General features: G+C 34.4%; 1 protein-coding gene and 2 pseudogenes across 1 annotated transcript; all 3 read left to right on the top strand.

The window, feature by feature from the left end:
- Positions 1-684: 684 nt before the first annotated feature.
- LOC120144334 lies at positions 685-18180 on the top strand (annotated as a pseudogene).
- Positions 18181-19696: 1516 nt separating this feature from the next.
- Positions 19697-21435, top strand: LOC120144712 (20 kDa chaperonin, chloroplastic-like). The gene is made up of 6 exons (XM_039158715.1): positions 19697-19791; positions 19896-20081; positions 20357-20536; positions 20629-20784; positions 21028-21105; positions 21200-21435. The coding sequence occupies exons 2-6, from the start codon at positions 19899-19901 to the stop codon at positions 21371-21373; spliced, it is 771 nt and encodes a 256-aa protein (XP_039014646.1). The 5' UTR covers positions 19697-19791; positions 19896-19898; the 3' UTR covers positions 21374-21435.
- Positions 21436-23057: 1622 nt separating this feature from the next.
- On the top strand, positions 23058-23948 carry LOC120144524 (annotated as a pseudogene).
- The last annotated feature ends 878 nt before the right edge of the window (positions 23949-24826 follow it).

Below are 24826 nucleotides of genomic sequence, written 5' to 3'. Positions count from 1 at the left end.
TGAAACGACGTCATTTTGGGCTCCCTATATATGATAGAAACCAAGGCCAAAATCAGTCATTCTTCTCCCATTTCCTCATTTTGTCATTCTCTTTCCTTTTAGAGAGAGGAAAACTCTCTCACCCTTCTCTCCTCACTCCCTCACAACGGTTGAGAACCACAAAACCCATCCAAAGCTTTCCATCAACCATCGTACTCCACTAAACGATGGCCTAAATGAACCCATACGCCCCTACTCTAATCCCAAAAGAAAAAACCTAGCTCTCATGCCCTTTTTTCACAAGGTTCAACCGAGCCTCCAAAGGCTCGAAGAACACCCTAGCCACTGTTCCTGACCATGAATCGTCCGTCCACCGAGACCCAATGACTCGAAGCTTCGGCGAGGGCTTAAGAAGGTAAACTCCCTCCCTCTCCTCTTTCTTTTTACTTTTGAAACCCCACTGAATCCTCTCTTTTTCTACTCTCTGTTTTCTTTTTTTTTCGAACCCTTGATATTTTTCCCGAATGCTACCTCTCTCTCTTTTCCCGAATGCTACCTCTCTCTCTTTTCCCGAATGCTACCTCACTCTTCAACTTCACCGAGAAGAACAAATATGGTTCAAACATAATTTGCATCGAAAAGTATGTTACAAAGTGTATCAATAAAGGGTTTATGAAATCAGAGGTGGATTCGAAGTTTGAAGAAATGGGTCGGGTTGTAGAGAGGGAAATGGATAGATTTGGTGTTGTTGTGAATTATAGGGCTCTGGAGATTTTCGTTAATGGAAACCACAAGGAGGATAATGATGAAGAAGAAGGTGTTGGTTATTTAGTGGAACATTTAACTAGATTATTACAAGTTCATGAAGGGAATGTTAGGTTTTTGGGAGTTGCAAAAACTACCAGACATATTTAAAGTTCATATGTGTCGTGGTGAGGAGGAGAGTGAAAAAGCTAAAGAAATGGGGGTAGAATGGTTTAACTATAGACTTAGTCCTTGAGTATCTAGGATTTCTGAAACTGAAAACTTTTAAAGTTTAGTGACCAAAATATAGAAGAATAAAATAGTTTAGTGATGAATGGTGTAATTGACCCAATTTATAACAACATGAATTAATGAAATTTTGTTCAATTATGGAAAACGTTGGTTAAAGGATTCCATTAGGTTCTTTTTTTGAGTTGGAGGGCCACATTGATTCAAAAAAAAATGATAGGGATCACATTGGTTTTTTTTTAACTTCAGTACCAAAGATATATTTAAGCCAAAACAAAATCGTTGTGTTTATAGATGTGAAATTTAGGCACGTGTATAATAAAAGTGCCATGTGGTGAAATGAACACTATGACAAGCTCCCCGCGTAATGACGACATCGTTAAACTCTTTGCGAATTCCAAACACATAAAGCAAACGCGTCTCTCTGCGTTTGAGTCAGGAACCATGGCTTCCCCTGCATTCTATATATAAGCCGCCTAATATCTGAATCTCAAAACAACTACAATAATCAAATTTAAAAACAAAGAAAACTCAAATGTTACTCTTGTAGAACTCTAATCAACAATGGTGAAACACTAAGCGAAAAGGTTACATCGGAGAGAAGAGATTTAAAGTTCAAGGGTGTTCGCAAGCGAAAATGGGGGAAATAGGTCTAGGAGATCATACTTCCAAATAGCAGGGAAAGGATTTGGTTAGGATCTGTTGACACCGATTTTCGCCCAGGTGGGGAAAATTTAGTACAGCTTGGGAGTTTTCTTTGAAAAGGTTTTGAAATGTGAGGAGGCTCCATCGACCTTTTAAGTTAGGTAGGTCGAATACCTAAAAATTTTCTTTTAAAAGAGTTTTAAAGAAAACCATCATTTTAAAAGATAAATCAGTTTGCGTATAACCAGAGATTCATTCTTTTTGAAATAAAAAAGGGGTTTAGGGATCGATTACATGTGGGGAAGGATAAGCACCCCCAACGCCCAAAATTGGTACCATATCGATTATAATTGTCTCTAATAGTGGAAATCTAAGAATTCGAATATGAATTTAAATTACGATCCCATTATTCCAAATTCAACCAGACAATTTTTATTTAATGGAAAATTCTAAGGAGAAATGAAAAATATTCTAATATTTCCAATCAAAGAGAAAATAATCCCTAAAATATTTTATGACGAATATTTCTCATTCTAACTGAAATAAAAAGAATATTATAACTTCTCCCAAGAATTCGAGATTAAACAATTTGATTTGACCAAAATAAGAAATTAAGGCAATTAATCCAAATTATATTATTCATGCTAGATAATGATAGTAAACTAAAATGGTAAAAATATAAACACAATAAAAGCAAAACACCAAAAATAATTATCACACAAATATAAGTAATTAAATAAATAAAATCATATCATATCATAACATAAGGACCAAAATGCAAGAGAGCAAATTTTATAGGTCTTATAACAAGTCATGGCTAATATACAAATATCATATAACATGAGTATTACAACATAATAAAATTAAATTACAAACCCTATTGTGTAATAATTACAGGACTAAAACTTAATATAATCAAAACATAGGGGATTAAATTGGGAATAAAATCAAAGTCAACACAAAGTCAACTTAGTGACCAAAACAAAAGAAACAGAAAGTAAAATGCCAAAATTAAAACAAATAAAACAGAGAATATAACATGTTTGTGACTAAATTAAAACAACATAAAAGTAGGATCTCATAGTCAAATGATAAAATAAATGAGGAAATCGTGGCTAAATTAAAATAAATACAAACAAAGTGTCATAAATAAAATAAAATAAAATAAAACACAGAAATGACCAAAATAAAATAAAACATAATATGGAGCTTAAATCAAGATAAACAATAAAAACTAAATCTAGTGACCTAAACATAAAACACGTGAAACATACAAGGACTAAACTAAAAATAACCCGAGGAATATATAACAGACATGGAAAATGGGAAAACTACAAAAACAGTCTCTTCAGGTGACCTATTTATAAAAACACTTAACTTAAGGGGACCTATATGCAATTTCCCCTTACGTTTTCTATAAATACCATCTTTTCTTTTCATTTTTATTTTTTTATTTTAAATTTAATTTTAGAGAGGAGAGGGGGGCCTCTCTCTAGAAAACCGGTGAGCAACCGGTGGTACCTTCTCTGGCCGCCAAATGACACTGAGAGGTCCGTCATAGCCTTCCCATCACCTATCTGGGGTCGATTTCGTGAAAATAAGGCCCGCGTGTCACAAAAAGGCAAAAAATCATTCGACCTTCTTCTCCCCTATCCGTCGCCATCTGCCATCGGATCGTCCCCATTTTGAAATATATTGTTCTTCTCACTAAGGTGCACTTCCTCACCGCTCGGATCATCGATCAGAGGTCACTGTCGCCGGTGAGGCTCCGACCGAATGGTAAGGACCCCTCTTTTTCCGTTTGTTTTCTTTTCTTCTTATAAAATGTGTGTGTGTGTGTGTGTATATATATATATATATTTCGAATAATAAAAAAATGGAAAATTTCTTCAACTGTATTTTTTATTGATAATCAATTCCCCTTTACGTTGTGTTTTAATCGGGTTTTATAACCCATTATAGTAGTACTAGCTAAAAAATAAAATATGACTTGGCTTTGTCTTTTGGTGGTGCCAAATGATGGTTGTTACAGGGAGTTGGACGTGATGGAGCATGGGCACGGGTATGGTGTAGCTGGCAACTTCACGTGGGCATGTTGATCATTGATGGTGGCAGGGAGCAGGGTCAGTCATGTGGGGTAAGAAAATTGTTGCTTACAGCTGCCCCTCTTTGCTAGTTATTGTGGAACAGGAATAGAGCAAAGACAAAGAGCACCAATTTTATCCAGCTTGTGTTGCTACACTTCTGGCGCTACAAGCTCTTCTTCTTAGGTGAGTTCTTCTCGATGTCAATCCAATCCTTTCTACGATAGAATTGAACATAGTGATGATGCTAATCCAACTCCATTTACGATGGATAAGTCATGTGCTGGTGTTGTTCCAGCTCCTTATGTGATGGAAACAAGCGAATGTTGAACAAGTTCTTCTCATTATGAACTTCTTATCGGATGAGTTCTTCTCATTATGAACTCCACTAGAAATGTTGATCCCTCAAGTGAGGTGTTGATGATTCAACTCCATATATGAAGAATCGAGCTAAGGTTGAACAAGTTCTTCTCATTATGAACTTCTTCTCCTTCATCGGATGAGTTCTTCTCGTTATGAACTCTCCACTGGAAATGTTGATCCCTCGAGTGAGGTGTTGCTGATTCAACTCCATATGTGATGAATTGAGCTAAGGTTGAATAAGTTCTTCTCATTATGAACTTCTTCTCCTTCATCGGATGAGTTTTTCTCATTATGAACTTTTTACTAGAAATGTTGATCCCTCGAGTGAGGTGTTGTTGATTCAACTCCATATGTGATGAATCGAGCTAAGGTTGAACAAGTTCTTCTCATTATGAACGTCTTCTCCATCTGTCGGATGAGTTCTTCTCATTATGAACTTCTTCTTCTTTTGTCGGATGAGTTCTTCTCTTTATGAACTCTCCACTGGAAATGTTGATCCCTCAAGTGAGATGTCACTGATTTGAAATGTTGTGAATCGAGTGATAGGTCGAACAAGCTCTTCTCATTATGAACTTTTTCTCACTCTGTCGGATGAGTTCTTCTCATTATGAACACTCTACTTGAAATGTTGATCCCTCAAGCGAGGTGTCACTGATTCAAAATGTTGTTAATCGAGTGATATGTCAAACAAGTTCTTCTTATTATAAACTTCTTCTCCCTCTATCGGATGAGTTCTTCTCATTATGAACTCTCCACTGGAAATGTTGAGCGGTTTATTCTCTCTTTGAAAAGTTTTAAACCTATAAAAGATTATCATATGTCAGTAATAATTGTATTTGAAGTACTCGAAGGTATTGACCTAAAGGTCATCGAATTTTGTTGAGATCCATTTCTTTCAATGGTGAAAAATATAGATTGATTCTTTGCTGAAGTCGTGAAATGAAACCTTAGTTGGTTCTTTGAAATCATTAATATTGCAAATTGCTAAGTTTTTATCTTTGTTGGGTCCAACATGCGTGTATTCTTGTGAATCTTGACTTGTGAATGGGCGCAGCTTACCCCAATACAATTTTTTCTTTTGATAAATTTAGTTTTTTCAAAAAGATTCATTTACAGTTATTAAGAAACCCCTAAAATTAGGCTTAGCTTCATTTAAAAATTCTTTGGAGATAATCGTTAAGAAACCCCTGAAAATCAGGCTTAGTTTCTAAAAACTCATTTGAAAAATCTAGCCCAAAGGTCTTATGGATGGCTCGAATGACTTATCATCTTGCTCGAAAGACTTATAGATGACTCAAAGGATTTAAGCATCATGCTCAAAGACTTATTGATAGCCCGAAGGACTTACTCATCATGCTCGAAAGACTTACTGATGACCCAAAGGACTTATGCTAATTCGAAGTGTATCAATCGAGCAATAGGAAATGTTAACCCCTCTGGTGGGGCGTTTTTGATTCGAAGTGTTGTGAATCGAGCAATAGGAAATGTTAAAAACATCCTACCCGGAGGTCTTATGGATGGCCTGAAGGACTTAAGCCGAGTAAAGGAAATGTTGAAAACATCATGCCCGAAAGTCTTATGGATAGCCTGAAGGACTTACACATCATGTTCAAAAGACTTACTGATGGCCCGAATGAATTAAGCTTAACACTAGAAAGACTTACTGATGGTTCAAACAACTTACTCATCAAGAAACCCTTGAAAATCAAGCTTAGTTTCTTAGTTGTAAAGGAACCCCTAAAAATTAGGCTTAGTTTCCTTTTAAAAACTCATTGAAAATCATCATCAAGAAACCCCTAAAAATCAAGCTTAGTTTCTAAAAACTCATTTGAAAACATCAAGAAATCCCTAAAAATTAGGCTTAACTTCTTTCAAATTCATTTGAAAACAATCGAGAAACCCCTGAAAATCAGGCTTAGTTTCTAAAAATCTTTTGTTTTGAGCGAAACTATCTCAAGCAAGATAAAATCTTTTGTTTTGAGTGAAACTATCTCAAGCGAGATAAAATTTGTTTCAAGAGAAACTATCTCAGGCGAGATAAAATTCGTTTCAAGAGAAACTGTCTCAAGGGAGACGAAATTTGTTTCAAGAGAAATTGTCTCAAGGGAGACAAAATTTGTTTCAAGGGAAACTGTCTCAAGAGAGACAAAACTTTGTTTCAAGGGAAACTGTCTCAAGGGAGATTGTCTCAAGGGAGACAAAATTTGTTTTGAGTAAAAATTGTCTGAAGTGAGATAAAATTTGTTTCAAGGGAAACGTTCTCAAAGTTTATGTTTCAAGAGAAACTGCCTCAAGGGAGACAAAATTTGTTTTAAGTAAAAATTATCTCGAGGGAGACAAAATTTTGTTTCTTAGAGAAAAAAAATCTCAAGTGAGATTAATTTTGTTTTAAGGAAAATCGTCTTCAGCGAGACAAATTTTGTTCTTAGGAAAACTATCTTATGTGAGGTCAATTTTGTTTTAAATATTTCAAAATTTTGGGAGAATGTCTCAAGCGAGACGATGTTTGATTTAAGAGAAAAATGTCTCAAGTGAGACAAAATTTATTTTTAAAAAAAATAACTTTGAAATTTGTGTTCAGAAGGAAAATATCTCAAGTGAGATGAAATTTGTTTTAAGAGAAAAATGTCTCAAGTGATGCAAAATTTGTTTTTCGAAGGAAAATGTCTCAAGTGAGATGAAATTTGTTTTAAGAGAAAAATGTCTCAAGTGGAAAAAATTTTTTTTAAGAAAAACAACTTTGAAATTTGTGTTCTGAAGGAAAACGTCTCCAGTGAGACGAAATTTGTTTTAAGAGAAAAATATCTCAAGTGAGACAAAATTTGTTTTTAAGAAAAACAACTTTGAAATTTGTGTTCTGAAGGAAAATGTCTCCAGTGAGACAAAATTTGTTTTAAGATAAAAATGTCTCAAGTGAGACAAAATTTGTTTTTAAGAAAAACAACTTTGAAATTTGTGTTCTGAAGAAAAATATATCTAGTGAGACGAAATTTGTTTTAAGAGAAACAACACCCAAGGAAACAGAGTATGCTTGTTCCTGCACATTAAGGAAATGTCTTCAGAAAATCTAATTGATGACTTCAAGAAGTCAAATATGTGGATTACATTGTTCTTTCAGGTTGAAGACTTCTAGTCATTTTCAAGCTTTTATTTCCTGAAAGATCAAAATGATGTATTTATGACTGCCTATCTTGGATGTCAAGATGAAGTTTATTTTATGTGTTTGATGAATTATCGAATTTATCCTTGAGAGAGGGAAAAATGTCTTTAATGTATATGATGATGATTGTTTAATGCAAATATGCAAATTTCAAGTGTTATGTATGTATGTGTTGATATATGTATATGTATGTGTGAGGGGAATGGTTGCGTGAGCAACCTTCATTCCATCCATGATTCCAGTTTGTCTTTATTTCCATCAGGGTGTACTCTTGCAAACCTCGACCTGAGAGAACTTATTTTCCTTTCCCCATCAAAATTTGCCCCAAAGATTTGGCTTTTCTTTGCCCCAGCTTCGATCTTGAGCTTCGGAGGGATATTCGTTGAATTTCAAGATATGCTTCCAGAGAGATTATCTTATTTGAAAATTTTTTCTTCCTTTTAATTTTCAAAATTTTGAAAAATATCAAAAATATTTTTTAATAAAAATATTGTCTTCTTCTAAGTTTCACAATTGAAACAAATCATAAAACAGGAGTTCATTGAACATCAAAGAATCAACTGCTCTTTAATCTTTGATAGTTACAAATCTTTGAAAATGTCAGGATCGAAAGGTTGGTTTTGAGGTTGGCTACCTAAATTTAAGGTTTGTTTCCTTGATTCATCATTTTCCCTTTTATCGGTCCCCGTGAAAATTAGGACATGTCCCTCCTTCTTGGTTTGACATTTTAATCGGAGGTGGACAAAATGATACAACTAGCATAGTCAATTTCTAGACTATTTAGAACACTTTTGTTTCAATTCTCTGAAATCTTCCATTTGTTCAAGCTTTGTAAGCACTTCTAGCAAAGGCAGTGTGAAAATATTGGTCTAAAAATAAGATTTCTGAGTACTCGTGTGAGTTCGACTATAACAGGTGTTCCTCAACTCCCTTAGTCTATATTCATCGAAACTCCTTATTTAGTAAATTAGATTTAGTTTGTCATTGTTTGGCTAGCTGAATTCAGCTTTATTGTACATATATATTATAATTGCCTTTGTTTGGCTAGCTGATGGATTCATGTCATCATAGAGTCTTTGACCTGACAATCACAGTGGAGCAAACACCGAATTGCCAAGTACCCGATCATTTTCATGGTTTGAATGTAATCTATTCATAAAGTCAGGGCTTTCAAGTTCCCTCTATAACCAATTGCTTTAGCGGAATAGCTCAGCTTTATTGTATACATACATATATACATATACATATATATACATATATACATATACATATATATACATATATATACATATATATATATATATATATATATATTTGGGTATAAGGATTCTATTTCTTAAGCTTGTCAAAGAGAATATGTTATAGTCCTGGTGTTTGTTATAGGTCAGAAAATCTCATCGTTAGAGTTTAATTTCCATGTAACTGACTTAAAATAGATTCACCTACTCGACCATTTCATCTGTGAAGATTATGATCATCATTGAACGTCATTAACAAAAGTAGGAACATATTATCTTATCAATCTCATGTGCAAGTTACCCCATTTTGTCAGCTCCTAACACATACCTGAATGCCAAACCCTTGACTGACTCTGCATGTAAGGAGAAAACTAGATTGATCCCTTCAAGAGAAGGGTATGAATTATGGTGTATCTGGAGTAGGATCGAGGGGTCCTTGTTTTATTGGGGTTCAATCTTATCATTTGTCATAGATTTACAACCTCAATTATTAAAAAAAACTTTTAATTAAGATGATATTCAAGGAATTTCAAGATTAAAATTTGCTCATTGTCATTTCTTAAGAATGAAGCATTTTATTTAAAATGTTTGAATGTCAAGTGACTTACAAACATTTAAATGTAGGAAAAAGAAAAACATGTTCAAACAAAATAATGTGCGAATGCATCAAAAGTTTCTAGTGGTTGCAATGATTTTTCTCGATTTGCATCAGAATGCCCCATTATTCCTCGAATGTCCATGCCCCCTGAATCGATTAAATACTGAAGCTTGCGCTTCAATCCCCCACCATTTCCAGTGATGTGCTTTAATCTTTAGATGGTGATAGCATCACGTCCATAACTCTCTAACCTTTTCTAGGTACGAATGGGGTAACTTTAATTTACCTCAAAAGATTTTACGGGTTACTCCTAGGATCCATGATTAATGCACGTTGAGATGCAATGTATATCATGCAATGTATTATGTATAGAGATGTTAATGCAAAGATGCAAAAATGGGAATGCAAAAGCAAAATGTAAATGCAACAAAGGAATTGATCCCAAAGTAATTGTCATAAAATAACTTACAAAGAACACACAATGTCTCAATACACCGAGGCATATTGAAACTACAAATCACGTCATATTTCTCGAATTCTTCAATTTTGATAAAAAAAATGCAAGGAAAAATCTTCTTTTATCATTGGTTTAATGGAAAATTCCAACGCTTCAACTTCTTTTCTAGAAATGCATTTGTTGAGCGGTCATATTTGACTGACATCATCCATTGTCTCGTGTTGGCTATCATTGTTGCTTGATGACTTTAAACATATTACTTCTTTTTGGTTAGTTGTATCAATATCATCGTAGCACCCTTGAAAAGCTTGTTTTACTGCATCATTTGAGCTTCATATATTCCATCTTGATGTAGCTCTTCAGTTGTTTCCTGGAACACAATTCTGGACCATTGATGCATCTTTGCATTTCAATTCTACCTCTTCAAGTGACATTTTGTATTGAAAGCCTTTTAATGCGACTATTAACTCGGGAATCAATACCTTCTATGACATGATATGCATGAAACACGTGATAATTCCAACGTAATTATCCTAGAACAACTGTTAGGATTTTCGGAAGCTCGAATCGACAACCGGAACGGTTTGCAAAGAGGGGTCGGAACGGTTTTGTGTTTAGGGAGTAAGGAGATTGAAAGATAGAAAATTGCACAGCGATTTAGAGTGGTTCGACTTTCTCAATCAAAGTCTACGTCTACTACCTTAGCTCCTCACCAAGGATTTTCCAACAAATTCACTAATTTGTTCTTTCTTTTGAGGATAAAGAGTAACCTTACAAACTCCCTAGTTTTTCCGGGCTAAACTAGAACCTTTCCCTAGCTTTTACACGGGCTAAGCTAGAACCTTTCCCCTTTACAAAAGAATAAGAAATGTAAACAAGAAAACCTCTCTAAGGTAGGTGTTTACAAGATTGAGCTCTCAAGAACAAAATATTTACAAGAGAAAGATGAAATAAGATTGAAAAACTCTTTTCTTGTGTTTGATTGCTTGGATAATTGTTCTCTTACTTCTTCAAGTGTCCTCAGCTTGTATTTATAGCTTGGAATGAGTTTGAAGTCGTATATAGCCGTTGGGGATGTTTTGGAGCCGTTTGGGGATGATTTTTATACTCAAAAAGGTTGCCCAGAATAGAGGGAATCGGTACCCCTTCATAGGGAATCGATACCCCTTCATAATATTCAAATATTATGACCGTTGGGCTGTTGAACAGGGGGAATCGGTACCCCTGGGGGGGAATCGGTACCCCCTGGACATTCTGTTTTTCTCGGAGGCAAAAACCTGCAGGGGTATCTGTACCCCTTGGGGGAGGTATCTGTACCCGGGGTATCTGTACCCCCTGGGGGGGGAATCTATACCCCCTGGGCAATCTTGAAACCCCTTAAAATATTTTTGGCTCAAATCCGAATTTTAATTGATTTTGAATTATTTTTGAAACCTTTTAAAAACTTTGAATAAATTCAATTAAGTCCAAAAACATTTTGTAAATTCAATTCAAGTCCAAAAACCATTTTGCCTTAAATTGTTATATCGAAACATAGTTCAACAATCTCCCCCTTTTTGATATAACAAAACATTTGAAAAATTATTTTTGACAAAACTCCCCCTTAGTAAAATGTTTAATGAAAAAGATACTAGTTGTTGGAAAACATATGAAAATGTTAAGCTCCCCCTTTTCTCCTTTTTCATTAAGAAATTGAATTTTTCAAACCATAACCTCTCCCCCTTTTTCTTATATAAAAAATAATTCAATCTTTGAAGTTCAAAATAACTTTGGATAGTAAGTAGTAAATTTGACATTTTAAAAATCATTTGAAAAATCTAAACTCCCCCTGAATAATTGCATTCCAAATAAAATTAAGCTTTTAAGTTCATGACACTTAAACAAAATATTGAATTTCTACAAATAATAACAAACATGTTAGAGGCACATGAAATTCAATATATCCAAGTCTAAAATACTTTATGCAATACCAATTGTTGAAATTTGATATTAATAACAATTGTTAAAATTAAGTGCATATGCATAAAGTTTTCCAAAAATGTTATGCATTTGAAAATTTTGATATCAATTGTTAAAGAGATATCATTTTCATTTAAACCACATGCATAAACATTCAAATTTAGGTCAAAAATTTTTAAAATTTGTAAAATCAAAGTATTTGAAAAATTGATATCAATTGTTAGAGAGATATCAATTGCATTACAACCAATTTTGACCAAAATTTTATTATGATGAACTAAAAATTTTGAAAAATTATTAAGACATTAAAATGTTCATCATAATTTCTTTTTAACATACATGAGATTAAAAATAATACATAATTACTTAAAATCAAAACTCATGCATGCTTAAAATTAAATGAGCAACCAAATAACCAAAATTAAAAGCATTAAGCTTAGAGGTTACCCATTCCTTTTTCATGTGTGGCTAGAGCATCTTGAATATCATCATCTTCATCACCATTGCTCACACACACCTACAAGAGACATTCATTTCGATTTTGGTATCCAAATTGCTTTGGATCCTTGGACGTTAGTTTAAATGCCCCTTGTTCCTTTCGGAACCCATACTTGTCTAATTTTAAAATGTTTTCCTTTCTTCAAAGGACAAGTATGTTCCAAATGACCATGAAAATGGCAATGTGAGCATTTTGCCATTTTTACACATAATAGGTTATTTTTAGAAATTAATTCTTTTTCTTTTGTTAAGCCTTCAAGCTTAACTTCTAACTCAAATTTTTTTCTTTTATAAATCATTTATTTTGATTTTTGAAAGCTCTAAATCATTTTTCAAAATTTGATTTTGATTTTCAAAATCAACTTTTGCTTTCAAAATCAAATTATCTTTAATTTTGAGTTTTGAAATTAATTTCGTATATTTGGAATTCATGGTCTCAAATCCCAAATACAACCTATTATAAGCATCTTGTAACTCATCAAAAGTAAATGAATTAAATTCATTTGAGTTAGAAGATACCTCAACTTCTTCATGAGTGGCCATGAGGCATAGGTTGACTACTTCATCTTCATCATTGGAATCATCTTCATCACTCCAAGATGCAACAAATGTCTTCTTCCCCTTTTTCTTTAGAAGAGGACATTCATACATGACATGCCCCTTTCTTTGACAATCGAAACATACCGGGGGACTCTTCTTCTTGGTTGATTTATGTTTCACTTCCTTGGAAATCATGAATCTCTTGAGTTCCTTCAAGAGCTTGACCATTTCTTCTTTTTGTTCATCATCGTCTTCATCAATCTCATCACTTGAATCTTGATAGCTTTCATTGATGCCTACGTCCTCATTCTTCTTCTTCTTCTTCTTATTTTTCTTCTCTTCCCTTTCTTCATCTTCCTTCACCATCATCTCATGAGTGAGAAGGGAACCAATTAGCTCGTCGAGAGTGAGAGACTTTAGGTTTCTTGCTTCGATAATGGTCGTCTTCTTTGATTGCCACTCCTTTGGAAGAGAGTAAATCATCTTCCTCACAAGCTTCTCATTTGGGATTACTTCTCCATATCCCTTGAGACCGTTGACAATCATAGAAAATCTATCCGTCATAGCTTTGATGTCTTCATCGGGTTTCATCTTGAAGTTCTCGTAGCTATGGTTGAGAAGACTTTTCTTTAATTCCCTCACTTCGTCGGTTCCTTCATGAGTGACTTGGAGCTTATCCCAAATTTCTTTGGCACTGGAACAAGATGAGACTCTTCCATATTCATTTGGGCCTAAAGCACAAAATAGAATATGTATAGCCTTAGAATTAAGCTAAAAAATTTTATGCTCTTCTCTACTCCAATCGTTGTACTTGCCGGGTAGAAAGGAGTAACCGTCCATGATTGAGTACCAAGCTCCTAGATTGTATGATTGAATGAAGTACATCATCTTATTCTTCCAATGTGCATAATTTGCTCCATTGAAGAAAGGTGGCTTGTTGACCGGTTGGTGAATCCATAATAGGATATTCTTCAAGATAATAAGCACCGGAGGTGGAAGCCATCTTCTCGGTCGTGTCGGGAATTGGTAGAGCTTCTTCGAGGATCGTCTCAAGGTGGTTAAACCTTCTTAATGAGTTAGGCTCTGATGCCAATTGTTAGTATTTTCGAAAGCTCGAATCGACAACCGGAACGGTTTGCAAAGAGGGGTCGGAATGGTTTTGTGTTTAGAGAGTAAGGAGATTGAAAGATAGAAAATTGCACAGCGATTTAGAGTGGTTCGACTTTCTCAATCAAAGTCTACATCCACTACCTTAGCTCCTCACCAAGGATTTTCCAACAAATTCACTAATTTGTTCTTTCTTTTGAGGATAAAGAGTAACCTTACAAACTCCCTAGTTTTTCCGGGCTAAACTAGAACCTTTCCCTAGCTTTTACACGGGCTAAGCTATAACCTTTCCCCTTTACAAAAGGATAAGAAATGTAAACAAGAAAACCTCTCTAAGATAGGTGTTTACAAGATTGAGCTCTCAAGAACAAAATATTTACAAGAGAAAGATGAAATAAGATTGAAAAACTCTTCTCTTGTGTTTGATTGCTTGGATAATTGTTCTCTTACTTCTTCAAGTGTCCTCAGCTTGTATTTATAGCTTGGAATGAGTTTGAAGTCGTATATAGCCGTTGGGGATGTTTTGGAGCCGTTTGGGGATGATTTTTATACTAAAAAAGGTTGCCCAGAATAGAGGGAATCGGTACCCCTTCATAGGGAATCGATACCCCTTCATAATATTCAAATATTATGACCGTTGGGCTGTTGAACAAGGGGGAATCGGTACCCCCTGGGGGGGAATCGGTACCCCCTGGACATTCTGTTTTTCTCGGAGGCAAAAACCTGCAGGGGGTATCTGTACCCCCTGGGGGGGAATCTATACCCCCTGGGCAATCTTGAAACCCCTTAAAATATTTTTGGCTCAAATCCGAATTTTAATTGATTTTGAATTATTTTTGAAACCTTTTAAAAACTTTGAATAAATTCAATTAAGTCCAAAAACATTTTGTAAATTCAATTCAAGTCCAAAAGCCATTTTGCCTTAAATTGTTATATCGAAACATAGTTCAACAACAACTTTCAAAGAACTTATAATGTCCCAACATGTCAAAGTAGATAAAAAAATATCTACCCCTTCGTGTGACGTTGTTGTTTTAAAAGCCTTCTAATTTTGATAAATAACTCGGGTATTAACAACATGTTTATGCACAAATTAAAGTAACGATACAAGGAAAAGGTGTTAGCAAAAATAATAATAAAAAGGAAGAAATGCTTGTTAGTGAAATATGAAAAGATTAAATTCAACTGATAAATAAACCCTAAAATACATTAAATAAAACATACAGAGGAAATTAAAATCCTAACCACATAATTTCTAGTTCACATGCATTTATTAAAAAATATCTATCGAATAATTAAAAGACGAAAGTTAGAGTTCATTTCTCCTTGGTGTACACTTATTTAGGTACCTATGGACAGAGTTTCAGCGTGGTCTTAGATATGGTGGGTTTCTAAAGTTTACTATATGTAGAGTTTTGGTTATAGGAGTAAAGATACTCGAATTGTCCTTGTTGGTGCCCCCTTAGGCGAGTCAAACCCTCAATCCTCACCCATTATAGGCTTAAGCGAATCGAGTTCAATTCAAGAGAGCATATTTCTCTATGCCTGACACGGAGAATAAATCCTCATGAAGACATAGGGTATATGAACCCCGAAAGCTACTTGCTAGGTCTGACACGGAGAATAAATTCTCACGAAGACGTCGCTTCCACTCCCACTTAAAGAGGAAGAGCTTGGGTATAGAGCTTATGTTATGCAATGCACATATTGTGTGTGAGGAGAAATTATCAAACCTTTGATAAACAACCGCACTAATATCGAGCCTAAACGAATCCAAAATTTTAATATCTAAAAAACAATCAAATACAAACATTAAAATACAATGATAAAAAATAATAATAAAATAATTGAAAGAAATCAAAAGAATTATAAATTAAATAAAATTGAATTCTCAATTTCCAACTATAAGACAACATATAATCGATTTAGGGCTTGATCCACTAAGTCCCCAGCGGAGTCGCCAAGCCGTCGACACCGTTTTTCCGGGCGGGGAAAAAACTTAGTATGACTTGGGAGTTTTCTTTGAAAAGGTTTTGAAATATGAGGAGTCGCCATCGACCTTGAGTTTGGTAGGTCGAATACCTAAAAATTTTCTTTTAAAACATTTTTAAGAAAACATCATTTTAAAAGATAAACCAGTCTGCGTATAACCAGAGATTCATTCTTTTTGAAATAAAAAGGGGTTCGGGGATCGATTACGTGTAAGGAAGGATAAACACCCCCCAATGCCCAAAATTGGTACCCTATCGATTATAAATTGTCTCTAATAGTGGAAATCAAGAATTTGAATATGAATTTAAATTACGATCCCATTATTCCAAATTCAACCAGACAATTTTTATTTAATGGAAAATTCTAAGGAGAAATGAAAAATATTCTAATATTTCCAATCGAAGAAAAAATAATCCTTAAAATATTTTATGACGAATATTTCTCTTTCCAACTGAAATAAAACTTCTCCCAAGAATTCGAGATTAAACAATTTGATTTAACCAAAATAAAAATTAAGGCAATTAATCCAAATTATATTAATCATGATAGATAATGATAGTTTAAAGTAAAATGGTAAAAATATAAACACAATAAAAGCAAAAGACCAAAAATAATTATCACACAAATATAAGTAATTAAATAAATAAATAAATTCATATCATAACATAAGGACCAAAATGCAAGATAGAAAATTTTATAGGTCTTATAACAAGTCATGACTAATATACAAATATCATATAACATGAGTATTAAAACATAATAAAATTAAATTACAAACCATATTGTGTAATAATTACAGGACTAAAACTTAATATAAGCAAAACATAGGGGATTAAATTGGGAATAAAATCAAAATCAACACAAAGTCAAACTTAGTGACTAAAACAAAAGAAACAAAAAGTAAAATGCCAAAATTAAAACAAATAAAACAGAGAATATAACATGTTAGTGACTAAATTGAAACAACATAAAAATACGATCTCATAATCAAATGAGGAAATGGTGGCTAAATTAAAATAAATACAAACAAAGTGTCATAAATAAAATAAAATAAAATAAAACACAGTAATAACCAAAATAAAATAAAACATAATATGGAGCTTAAATCAAGACAAACAATAAAAACTGAATCTAGTGACCTAAACATAAAACAAACGAAACATACAGGGACTAAACTGAAAATAATCCTAGGAATATATAACAGAAATAGAAAATGGGAAAACTACAAAAACAATGCCTTCAGGTGACCCTTTTACAAAACACGCTTAACTTAGGGGGACATATGTGCAATTTCCCCCTTAAGTTTTCTATAAATACCATCTTTTCTTTTTTTTCAATTTTTTTATTTTAAATTTGATTTGAGAGAGAGAGGGTATCCCCTCTCTAGAAAATTAGTGAGCAATCGGTGGTACCTTCACCGGTTGTCGTCGTGCCGATCGTCACCAGCCGCCACTATTGTTGGTGGCCGATGGCCACCAAATTACACCGGAGATCCGTCTTGGCCTCCCCGTCGTAAATATAGGGTCGATTTCGTGAGAATCAGCCTCGTGTGTCGTAAAAATGACGAAAATTGTTCAACCTTCTTCTCCTCGATCCGTCGCCATCCGCCATCGGATCGTCCCCATTTTGAAATATGTTGTTCTTCTCACCAAGGCACACCTCCTCACCACTCAGATCGTCGATCATAGATCACCGTCACCGATGAGATTCCGACCGAATGGTAAGGATCCCTATTTTTTTTGTTTGTTTTCTTTTCTTCTTGCTAATATATATATATATATATATATATATTTCAAATAATAAAAAAAGTGAAAATTTCTTCAACTGTATTTTTTATTGATGATCAATTCCCCCGTGTTTCAATTTGATTTTATAACCCATTACAGTAGTACTAGCTAAAAAATAAAATATGACTTGGCTTTGCCTTTTGGTGGTGTCAAATGATGGCTGTTGCAGGGAGTTGGACGTGATGGAGCATGGGCACAAGTATGGTGTAGTTGGCAACTTCACATGGGCATGGTGATCATTGTGGGTGGCAGGGAGCAGGGTCAGTCACGTGGGGTAAGAAAATTGGTGCTTACAAGATCTTATGAATCAGCCGAGAAAGCAGCCCGTTCTTTTTACGCCCCTTTTTTTGTTTAGGCGACCGATCTGCGAAATTCAATATCCCCGAAGATCCACCCGAGATCGCCAACGGTAGGTCTTTGACATGGATTCAAATCCAAGTCTCCGCAACCCATTTCGCGAACTCGTAGCTTCCGATGGTCCAATTGGAGTAATCCAACTCTGGGTATCAAACGGGATCTCCATCGCCGTCAGTTTCGGACGGGACAGTACAGTTGGACAGTGAGTTGCCTATGGATGGGTCGTTTTTGGATCTCTTGACAACCGGTTCGGGTAATTACGGGTCGAAATACGGAATGATATTCCCTGGTTTTGATGATTTCTCAAGTGATTTTTTCGGATCAACGTTGACCAACATCGGGTACGAAGAGGACATTTTTGATGGGATTTTAGTTGCAGATATCTTTAGGATTTCTAAAAACGGGTCAACCTGGGCGTTTTAGCATCCAGTTTGGATCTGAATATTTGACCGGCCCAATTTTTTTACAGCCCGGCCTTTTTGCTTTTACTTGGAGTAATGTAACTATTTTTTTTTTATAGAAGCAATTAATTTTATTCAAAATAGAAAATATCCTAAATTAAAATAAATATTTACAATCACAATAGTAAGTTAAGCACATAATTAGGAAAATTTCTTATAGTCATTGAAACAAAACTAATAACTTAAGATCACATATGGATCATACAAGGAAAGATTAAATCTAACCAAGAGACTCGAACAAAGATATATACAAACAGATCTGATCGTATCGACAAACAAATCAAAAAAGAAGATCAAGTTATTGAAATATCACAGACAAACAGCAAATCAGACTCGTGCAAATTGGGTATCCAAATCCAATATGAGGGTCAAAGCAGGAAAGATCACAAGATATTAGATAAATGTCATCTTAGTTAGTTGTGACGATGTCAAATCAACTCTTAGAAAAAAGATAAATAAAAATGGCCAAAGAACCGAAAACATATCATAAAGGCAGATGAAAGCGTACAACACATGTAAACTTATTGAAAATGAAAAAACAAAAGAAAATATGATACAATATAGAAAATAAAAATAAAATAAAAAATACCAAATGTCGGCAACTAATATTAAAATTAATGTTACCATCGATTAACAAAAAAACGAAATAGAAAAGAGATGAACGACAGACACGTCAATGAAAGAAAATTAGTTTTTTTTATAGATGTAATTATTATTTTTATATACTCCATATTTAAAACTATTTAAATCATTCTCCACAAATAAATCAAAAGACTAAATTCAAATGTATCTGATTTCATATTTTCTGTATGTTAAAGGAGTAATAGTGTCAATCCATTAAATTTAAAATATTAAAATAACATATATATATATATTAAATATATATGTATATATATTATATATATTATATTTATATATATATTATATTCTCCGCCTCTGGAGCAGACGCCCGCCACCACGACCCCTGTGCCTTTTCCGTCAAAACTATGTTTAAACCATCCGGTATACCCGATCGGTGCTGCCACTGCCAGGATAATGAATGAAAGCGGCATTCATAATCCTAAGCTGGCCATCAATGATAATGGCATTAGCATCATTGACGGCTGAACATGAGTTCAAATTATAGTTATGGTCGAATTTTCGGTTATACTATATTTACCGCGATAATAAATGTTTCGGTTTTATCATGTTTATCACGATAATAAATATAACAGATGCTATTCGAGTAGTACCACCGTATAATAATAATTTCAAACGGTGAGGGAACAGATGAGCATCGTGTTCACCTTGTCCCCCCTGAGCGCGTGGGATATTAGCTATTCAAATCCTTAACCTATTATCTTGGCGGGTTTAGCTCTTTCTTCGGGGTCCGTAGAACTGGTGTGGTGGGAGTCCAACTCAACTGCTTCGGAGAGTGAGGCGCGTGCTTTTCAATATTTTTCCGGAAAAAACCAATATTCTAGAAGTCTCTAATAAACTAATAAAACTCTTTTTGTAACACACTAGGGTTTTTGTCTTCCAAGCAGCCAAACCAACCCAGCCCTTATCCTTCCCAAAACCATCTTCTTCAAAGGTATAATCTTTTCTCTCCTCTTTAAAAGTCTGGGTTTTATTATCAATCGATATTTGGTTAGAGGAATTGAATTTTCTTTGCTTCTTGAGCAATTTTGAATACAGAGAATGGCTACATCTCAACTAACAGCACCGTCAGTGACGGCATCAGCAAGGAACTTGGCTTCATTTGAAGGGCTTGGGCATTCCACTGTGAAATTCGCTTCCTTTGGAACATTAAAGCCTGGGACTTTGACCCACAGGTCCTTTAAAGGATTGGTTGTTAAAGGGGCTACCGTTGTTGCTCCTAAAGTAATTCTTCTCATTACTCTGTTGATGCTATTGGTTTGTTGTTTTTGAGTAAACTTGATGTTGTTTTCTGGTTATTTTTCAAATGTTGATTTATAGCCTTATGTATTCTCATATTTGAATTAGACTTTACATGAATCTGTTGCTAATGGCTTAATTGAATTGCAAAAATGGATTAATCTAATACAAATTAGTGTAGCGAAGGTGATCATTTGTTCATCTCCTTGTATGTATTTTGCTTCTCTGCTTACATGAGACCATCTTATTGCTCTACGCAGTACACTTCGATTAAGCCATTGGGTGATAGAGTGTTGGTGAGGATCAAAGAAGCGGAGGAGAAGACCGAGGGCGGCATTTTGCTTCCGACGACTGCTCAATCGAAGCCTCAAGGAGGTGAGGTAGTTGCTGTTGGTGAAGGGAAGACTGTTGGGAAGACAAAAGTGGAATGTTCTGTGCAGGTGTGTTTCAAGGATTCGATATGCTTTCAAGTTTTTTCCTTCTATTTGTTGCTCCATTATCATACTTTTACAGAATTCTTTGGTTGTATTAGTCTGGAGCTCAGGTCATATATTCCAAGTATGCCGGGACGGAGATCGAGTTCAATGGTGCAAATCATCTTCTCCTAAAGGAGGAGGACATTGTTGGGATTCTTGAAACGGATGACATCAAAGATCTCAAGCCTTTGAACGAAAGAGTTCTAATCAAGGTTTGCTTCCTTTCAATCTGTATGTTTGGTTGCTTCTACAATGTTGTGTCGGAGTTTGGATTAGCTAGGGTCCATTAATTTCCAGTGCACCTTTGATCACCATTCACAACTGGTTATAACACATGTGAAGAGTAACAATTCAGTGTATTGGAAAGTAATCGACTGAAAATGCAACGAGTCGGATATTTGTTTTTGTGGTATACGAGCCGAAGCACTGAATGTTGTGTATGGATTTTGTTGCAGGTTTCAGAAGCCGAGGAGAAAACCGCTGGAGGTTTGTTGCTGACGCAGGCAACCAAGGAAAAACCATCCATTGGCACGGTGAGTGACAGTTACACGTTTTGGGATCAGGGCATACAACCTAGTGCTAAAGGTGCAAAAATGTATTACTCATGCCCTGCGTAAAATGTAACAGGTGATAGCGGTCGGACCTGGAACTTTAGATGATGAAGGTAACATGAAACTGCCATCGGTCGCAGCCGGAAATACGGTCCTGTATTCGAAGTATGCCGGGAATGATTTTAAGGGCAACGACGGTAGTGATTATATTGCTCTGAGAGCATCTGAAATAATGGCTGTACTGTCTTAGATGTCTAGTAAGATTGTGGTTTAGGTTTCCAAGTTAAAACTGAATTCAGCGGATTTTGAGCATCTGAGTTCACTTTGAATTTTCAGATTTAGAATAGCCAAAATATTAAGAAAATAAAATGACGTCTTTTTTAAAAAAATTACAATATTCTGTTTATTTATAGATCTAATTTTTATGTGGTATAAATTTTATAATATATCAAAATAAAATAAAATATTATAAATATAGAAGACATGCTAGGTGAGATTCGGATTTCAGATGATATATAAGGACCGAAATAATTTGTTTCAGAATTTGTAAAATGCTGTAAATAACAAGAGGGGGGGGGGGCGAATGAAAAATCTATGGTTATCAGCAATAATTGAAAGGGTATCACTACCCTTAGATCTGCGCCACGTGTGAGAAAACAAATGGTGATGGTGTAGTGCAGGGTGTGTTCGAGATCAGGTATCAATCATTAGACAAAATACAATTATAAAGATCGGTCACACCACAAAAGCGACCTTTGCTTTAAATCATTGTAGGGTTAATTGCAGCATAAGTCTTACACTATATGGCAAAGTGTTTATCAGTCTAAAATTTCAAAAACATCCTAATCGAGTTCTCATAAATATCTTTATAGCAAAATTTAAGTCCCTTTTTTTTAATCATTAGACGTTAGTTTCTGCTTCAAAACATATTCAAAATAGCACGAATTAAACTTTACTGATATTACATTTTTAATACATAATTTTGACTTATTTATGTACCGAATTCATATATATTTTAAAAATTCAATCCATTTGTTATAAATATGTTTTTATCAAATTAAAATTAAAATTTGACAATCGAACGAACAAAAATTTTGATATGATATTTTTTGGTTAATCTAGGGTGATATTTGTATTCAAAAGATTTGATTAAAATGTGTTTAAAATTTCTAGGATAAATTTAAGATCTAAATCATAATCCAAAGATGTTTGATGTGATTAACCCGGTTATTTTTAATATATATTAACATAAGGGTAAAGTTTATAAATAGCCCACAAACTTTTAGGCCTCTTACATTTTGATCACCCAACTTTTAAAACTAACAATACAACTATCAAACTTTTATTTCATTTTTAGTAAAGTTCCGATCGTTAACTCCTGTTATTTTTTGCTGAATTGGTACTTAGCCCCGTTATTCCTTCCATGATGTAGTTCGGGGTGCGATTCCATAAATTATACTGATTTTGAGCGTGTTTGATCCCGCGTAGGGGAACGGAACCACTAAAACGGGTTCGATGGAAGATAATACAGAATTTGAGCATTATGGATCCCGTAAGTGTCGTTAACTCTTTAATATAGGACAAAAAAAATATTATCGATTTTATTATTATTTAAATAATAAAATAGTAAAAATTTATCGAAAATATTATTATTTCTACCGGTTTTATTATTATTGGGCGTTTTACTGGTTTTGTTATTATTGGACGTTTTATTGATTTTGTTAACAAAATCAGTAAAGCATTACCGATTTTTTTCTACCAATTTTATTATTGTTAGTCACCTTACTAAAAATATTAAAAAATATTATTGTTTTAAGTAAAAAATAATAAGTTTTTACTCATTTTATTATTTAAATAATAATAAAATTATTAATATATTTTTTAATTATATATTAGCAGTTTTCAACATTTGCTACCTTTTGTGGAGGAGAGAAACAGCTTCAAATACCTCTGTACCACCTCTTGGCTAAGGTTTTTGATCATTTCTAAGTTATGTCAGGGAGAAGACCACGCCCGATGATCGGCCAAGTGTCTGAATTATTGGTCTCCGGCAAAAATCCCGGATTTTTCTCGGATGGTGCTACAGGCCCCACAGGTTCATTAGATATCAAAACTCCATCACCGAGAGGTGTGAAGAGATTTGATGTTGGTGGGGTTGGACTAGGAATCGTTGCTGCACTTGATAAGTCCAGCGCAGATTCCTGTAGGCATGCTATTTGTAGCTCAGATTTGATTGTTGTCAATTCTGGGAGGAATTGTGATGGATTTAGGGGAAGATATGAGGATTTAGAGATGGAAAATTTGGAGGAGATTACTTATGTGATTAGCCATGGATCTGGGAAGTCATCATCTACGAAGGTGTATTATGGTGGTTGTGAACAAAGGAGAAAATGTAACAATGGAGCAAGATTTGTGGAAGAATTTAGTTACCCAACTTCAGATTTTCTCAGTTGTTGTCATCTTTGCAGGAAACAGCTCCATGGAAAAGACATTTACATGTATAGGTTTTTTTTTTTAAAAAAAAAGCAATACCCTTTGCCTCTTTTGTTATGCTGTTGCTTTTAGTTTAGTCATTTCTGGATTCATTTTCTTGTTGAATTTATGATGATTTTGGTGGTTGTTTTTCTCAGGGGAGAGAAAGCTTTTTGCAGTTCGGAGTGTAGGTCAAAGCAAATAATGATGAGAGGAAAGAACGATGCAGATCAGAAGTTTCAAGGTCTGCAAAAGTATCAACGTCTTGTACTCCAGGGGAGATCTTTTTCTCAACTGGGATTCTTGCAATTTAGCCTTACCAACCAAGCTTATAATTTATATCTACCGGAAAATATACTACTTTATGAGGATTAATAACTTTGTTTAAAACAAAAAACAAAAAAAGAGGAAATTTTGGTCGGATTGGAGCAGTGATGTATAGGTTGTAATGAGAAGAATTATGGAATTTAATGAAGAAACGAACTTCCTTTTGTACTATACATTTTTCATATTTTTTCCCCTTTTGAAGAGAAGATGACTGTGAACTGGGGCAAGGTTTACTGCCTAACTGTCTACCATACGGTGCTTCTAAGGTTCGCCATAGCCATGTGCATGGAAAAGCCCAAGGATGAATACTTATTAATCAAATACTGTAACCTGCAATTTTTTTGTCTATTAGAACCATCACCACCTAAAGAAAAAATCACCCATTATCCATCCATCAGACATCATAATACTGAAGTGCAAGAGAAATTTGATATTGCTACTAAAAAAATTATTAAAAGTTTCCATTGAACCCTAAGGATGGTTACTTATTAATCTTCACAACAGTTTTACTGCTTAATTGTCTACCATGCGGTTCTTCTAAAGGTTAGCCATGTACATTCATTGTTCATGCTATTAGGTTACAAAACCAGTAACTGGAAAATTTTGTTCATTAGGCGGGGAAACTTGGCCATGGCAGAACCAGTAAACTTGTTCATTAATTAACTACTTGTATAATTACGACCCCTCGCATTCATTCTTTAATTCCGTTCCTATGTATATTGTATTGAAAACTGGAAACGATAATAGTTCATAGGTATTTTGGAAACTGATAGTTTAGAAACCATTAAAGCAGCACAAAGGTTTTCGCTCGGTCATTGCTCGGGTCACACTTTTACAACATATTGAAGAGTTGATTAAGAGAGATTGGATAGTACGATTTCAACACGTGCCTAGGCAAAGCAAC

The sequence above is a fragment of the Hibiscus syriacus genome, unplaced genomic scaffold (assembly GCF_006381635.1).
Source record: "Hibiscus syriacus cultivar Baekdansim isolate YM2019G1 unplaced genomic scaffold, ASM638163v2 tig00002317_pilon, whole genome shotgun sequence".
Classification (NCBI taxonomy): Eukaryota; Viridiplantae; Streptophyta; class Magnoliopsida; order Malvales; family Malvaceae; genus Hibiscus; species Hibiscus syriacus.
Note: the sequence above shows the minus strand (reverse complement) of the source record. Positions and strands in the feature narration are given on the sequence as shown.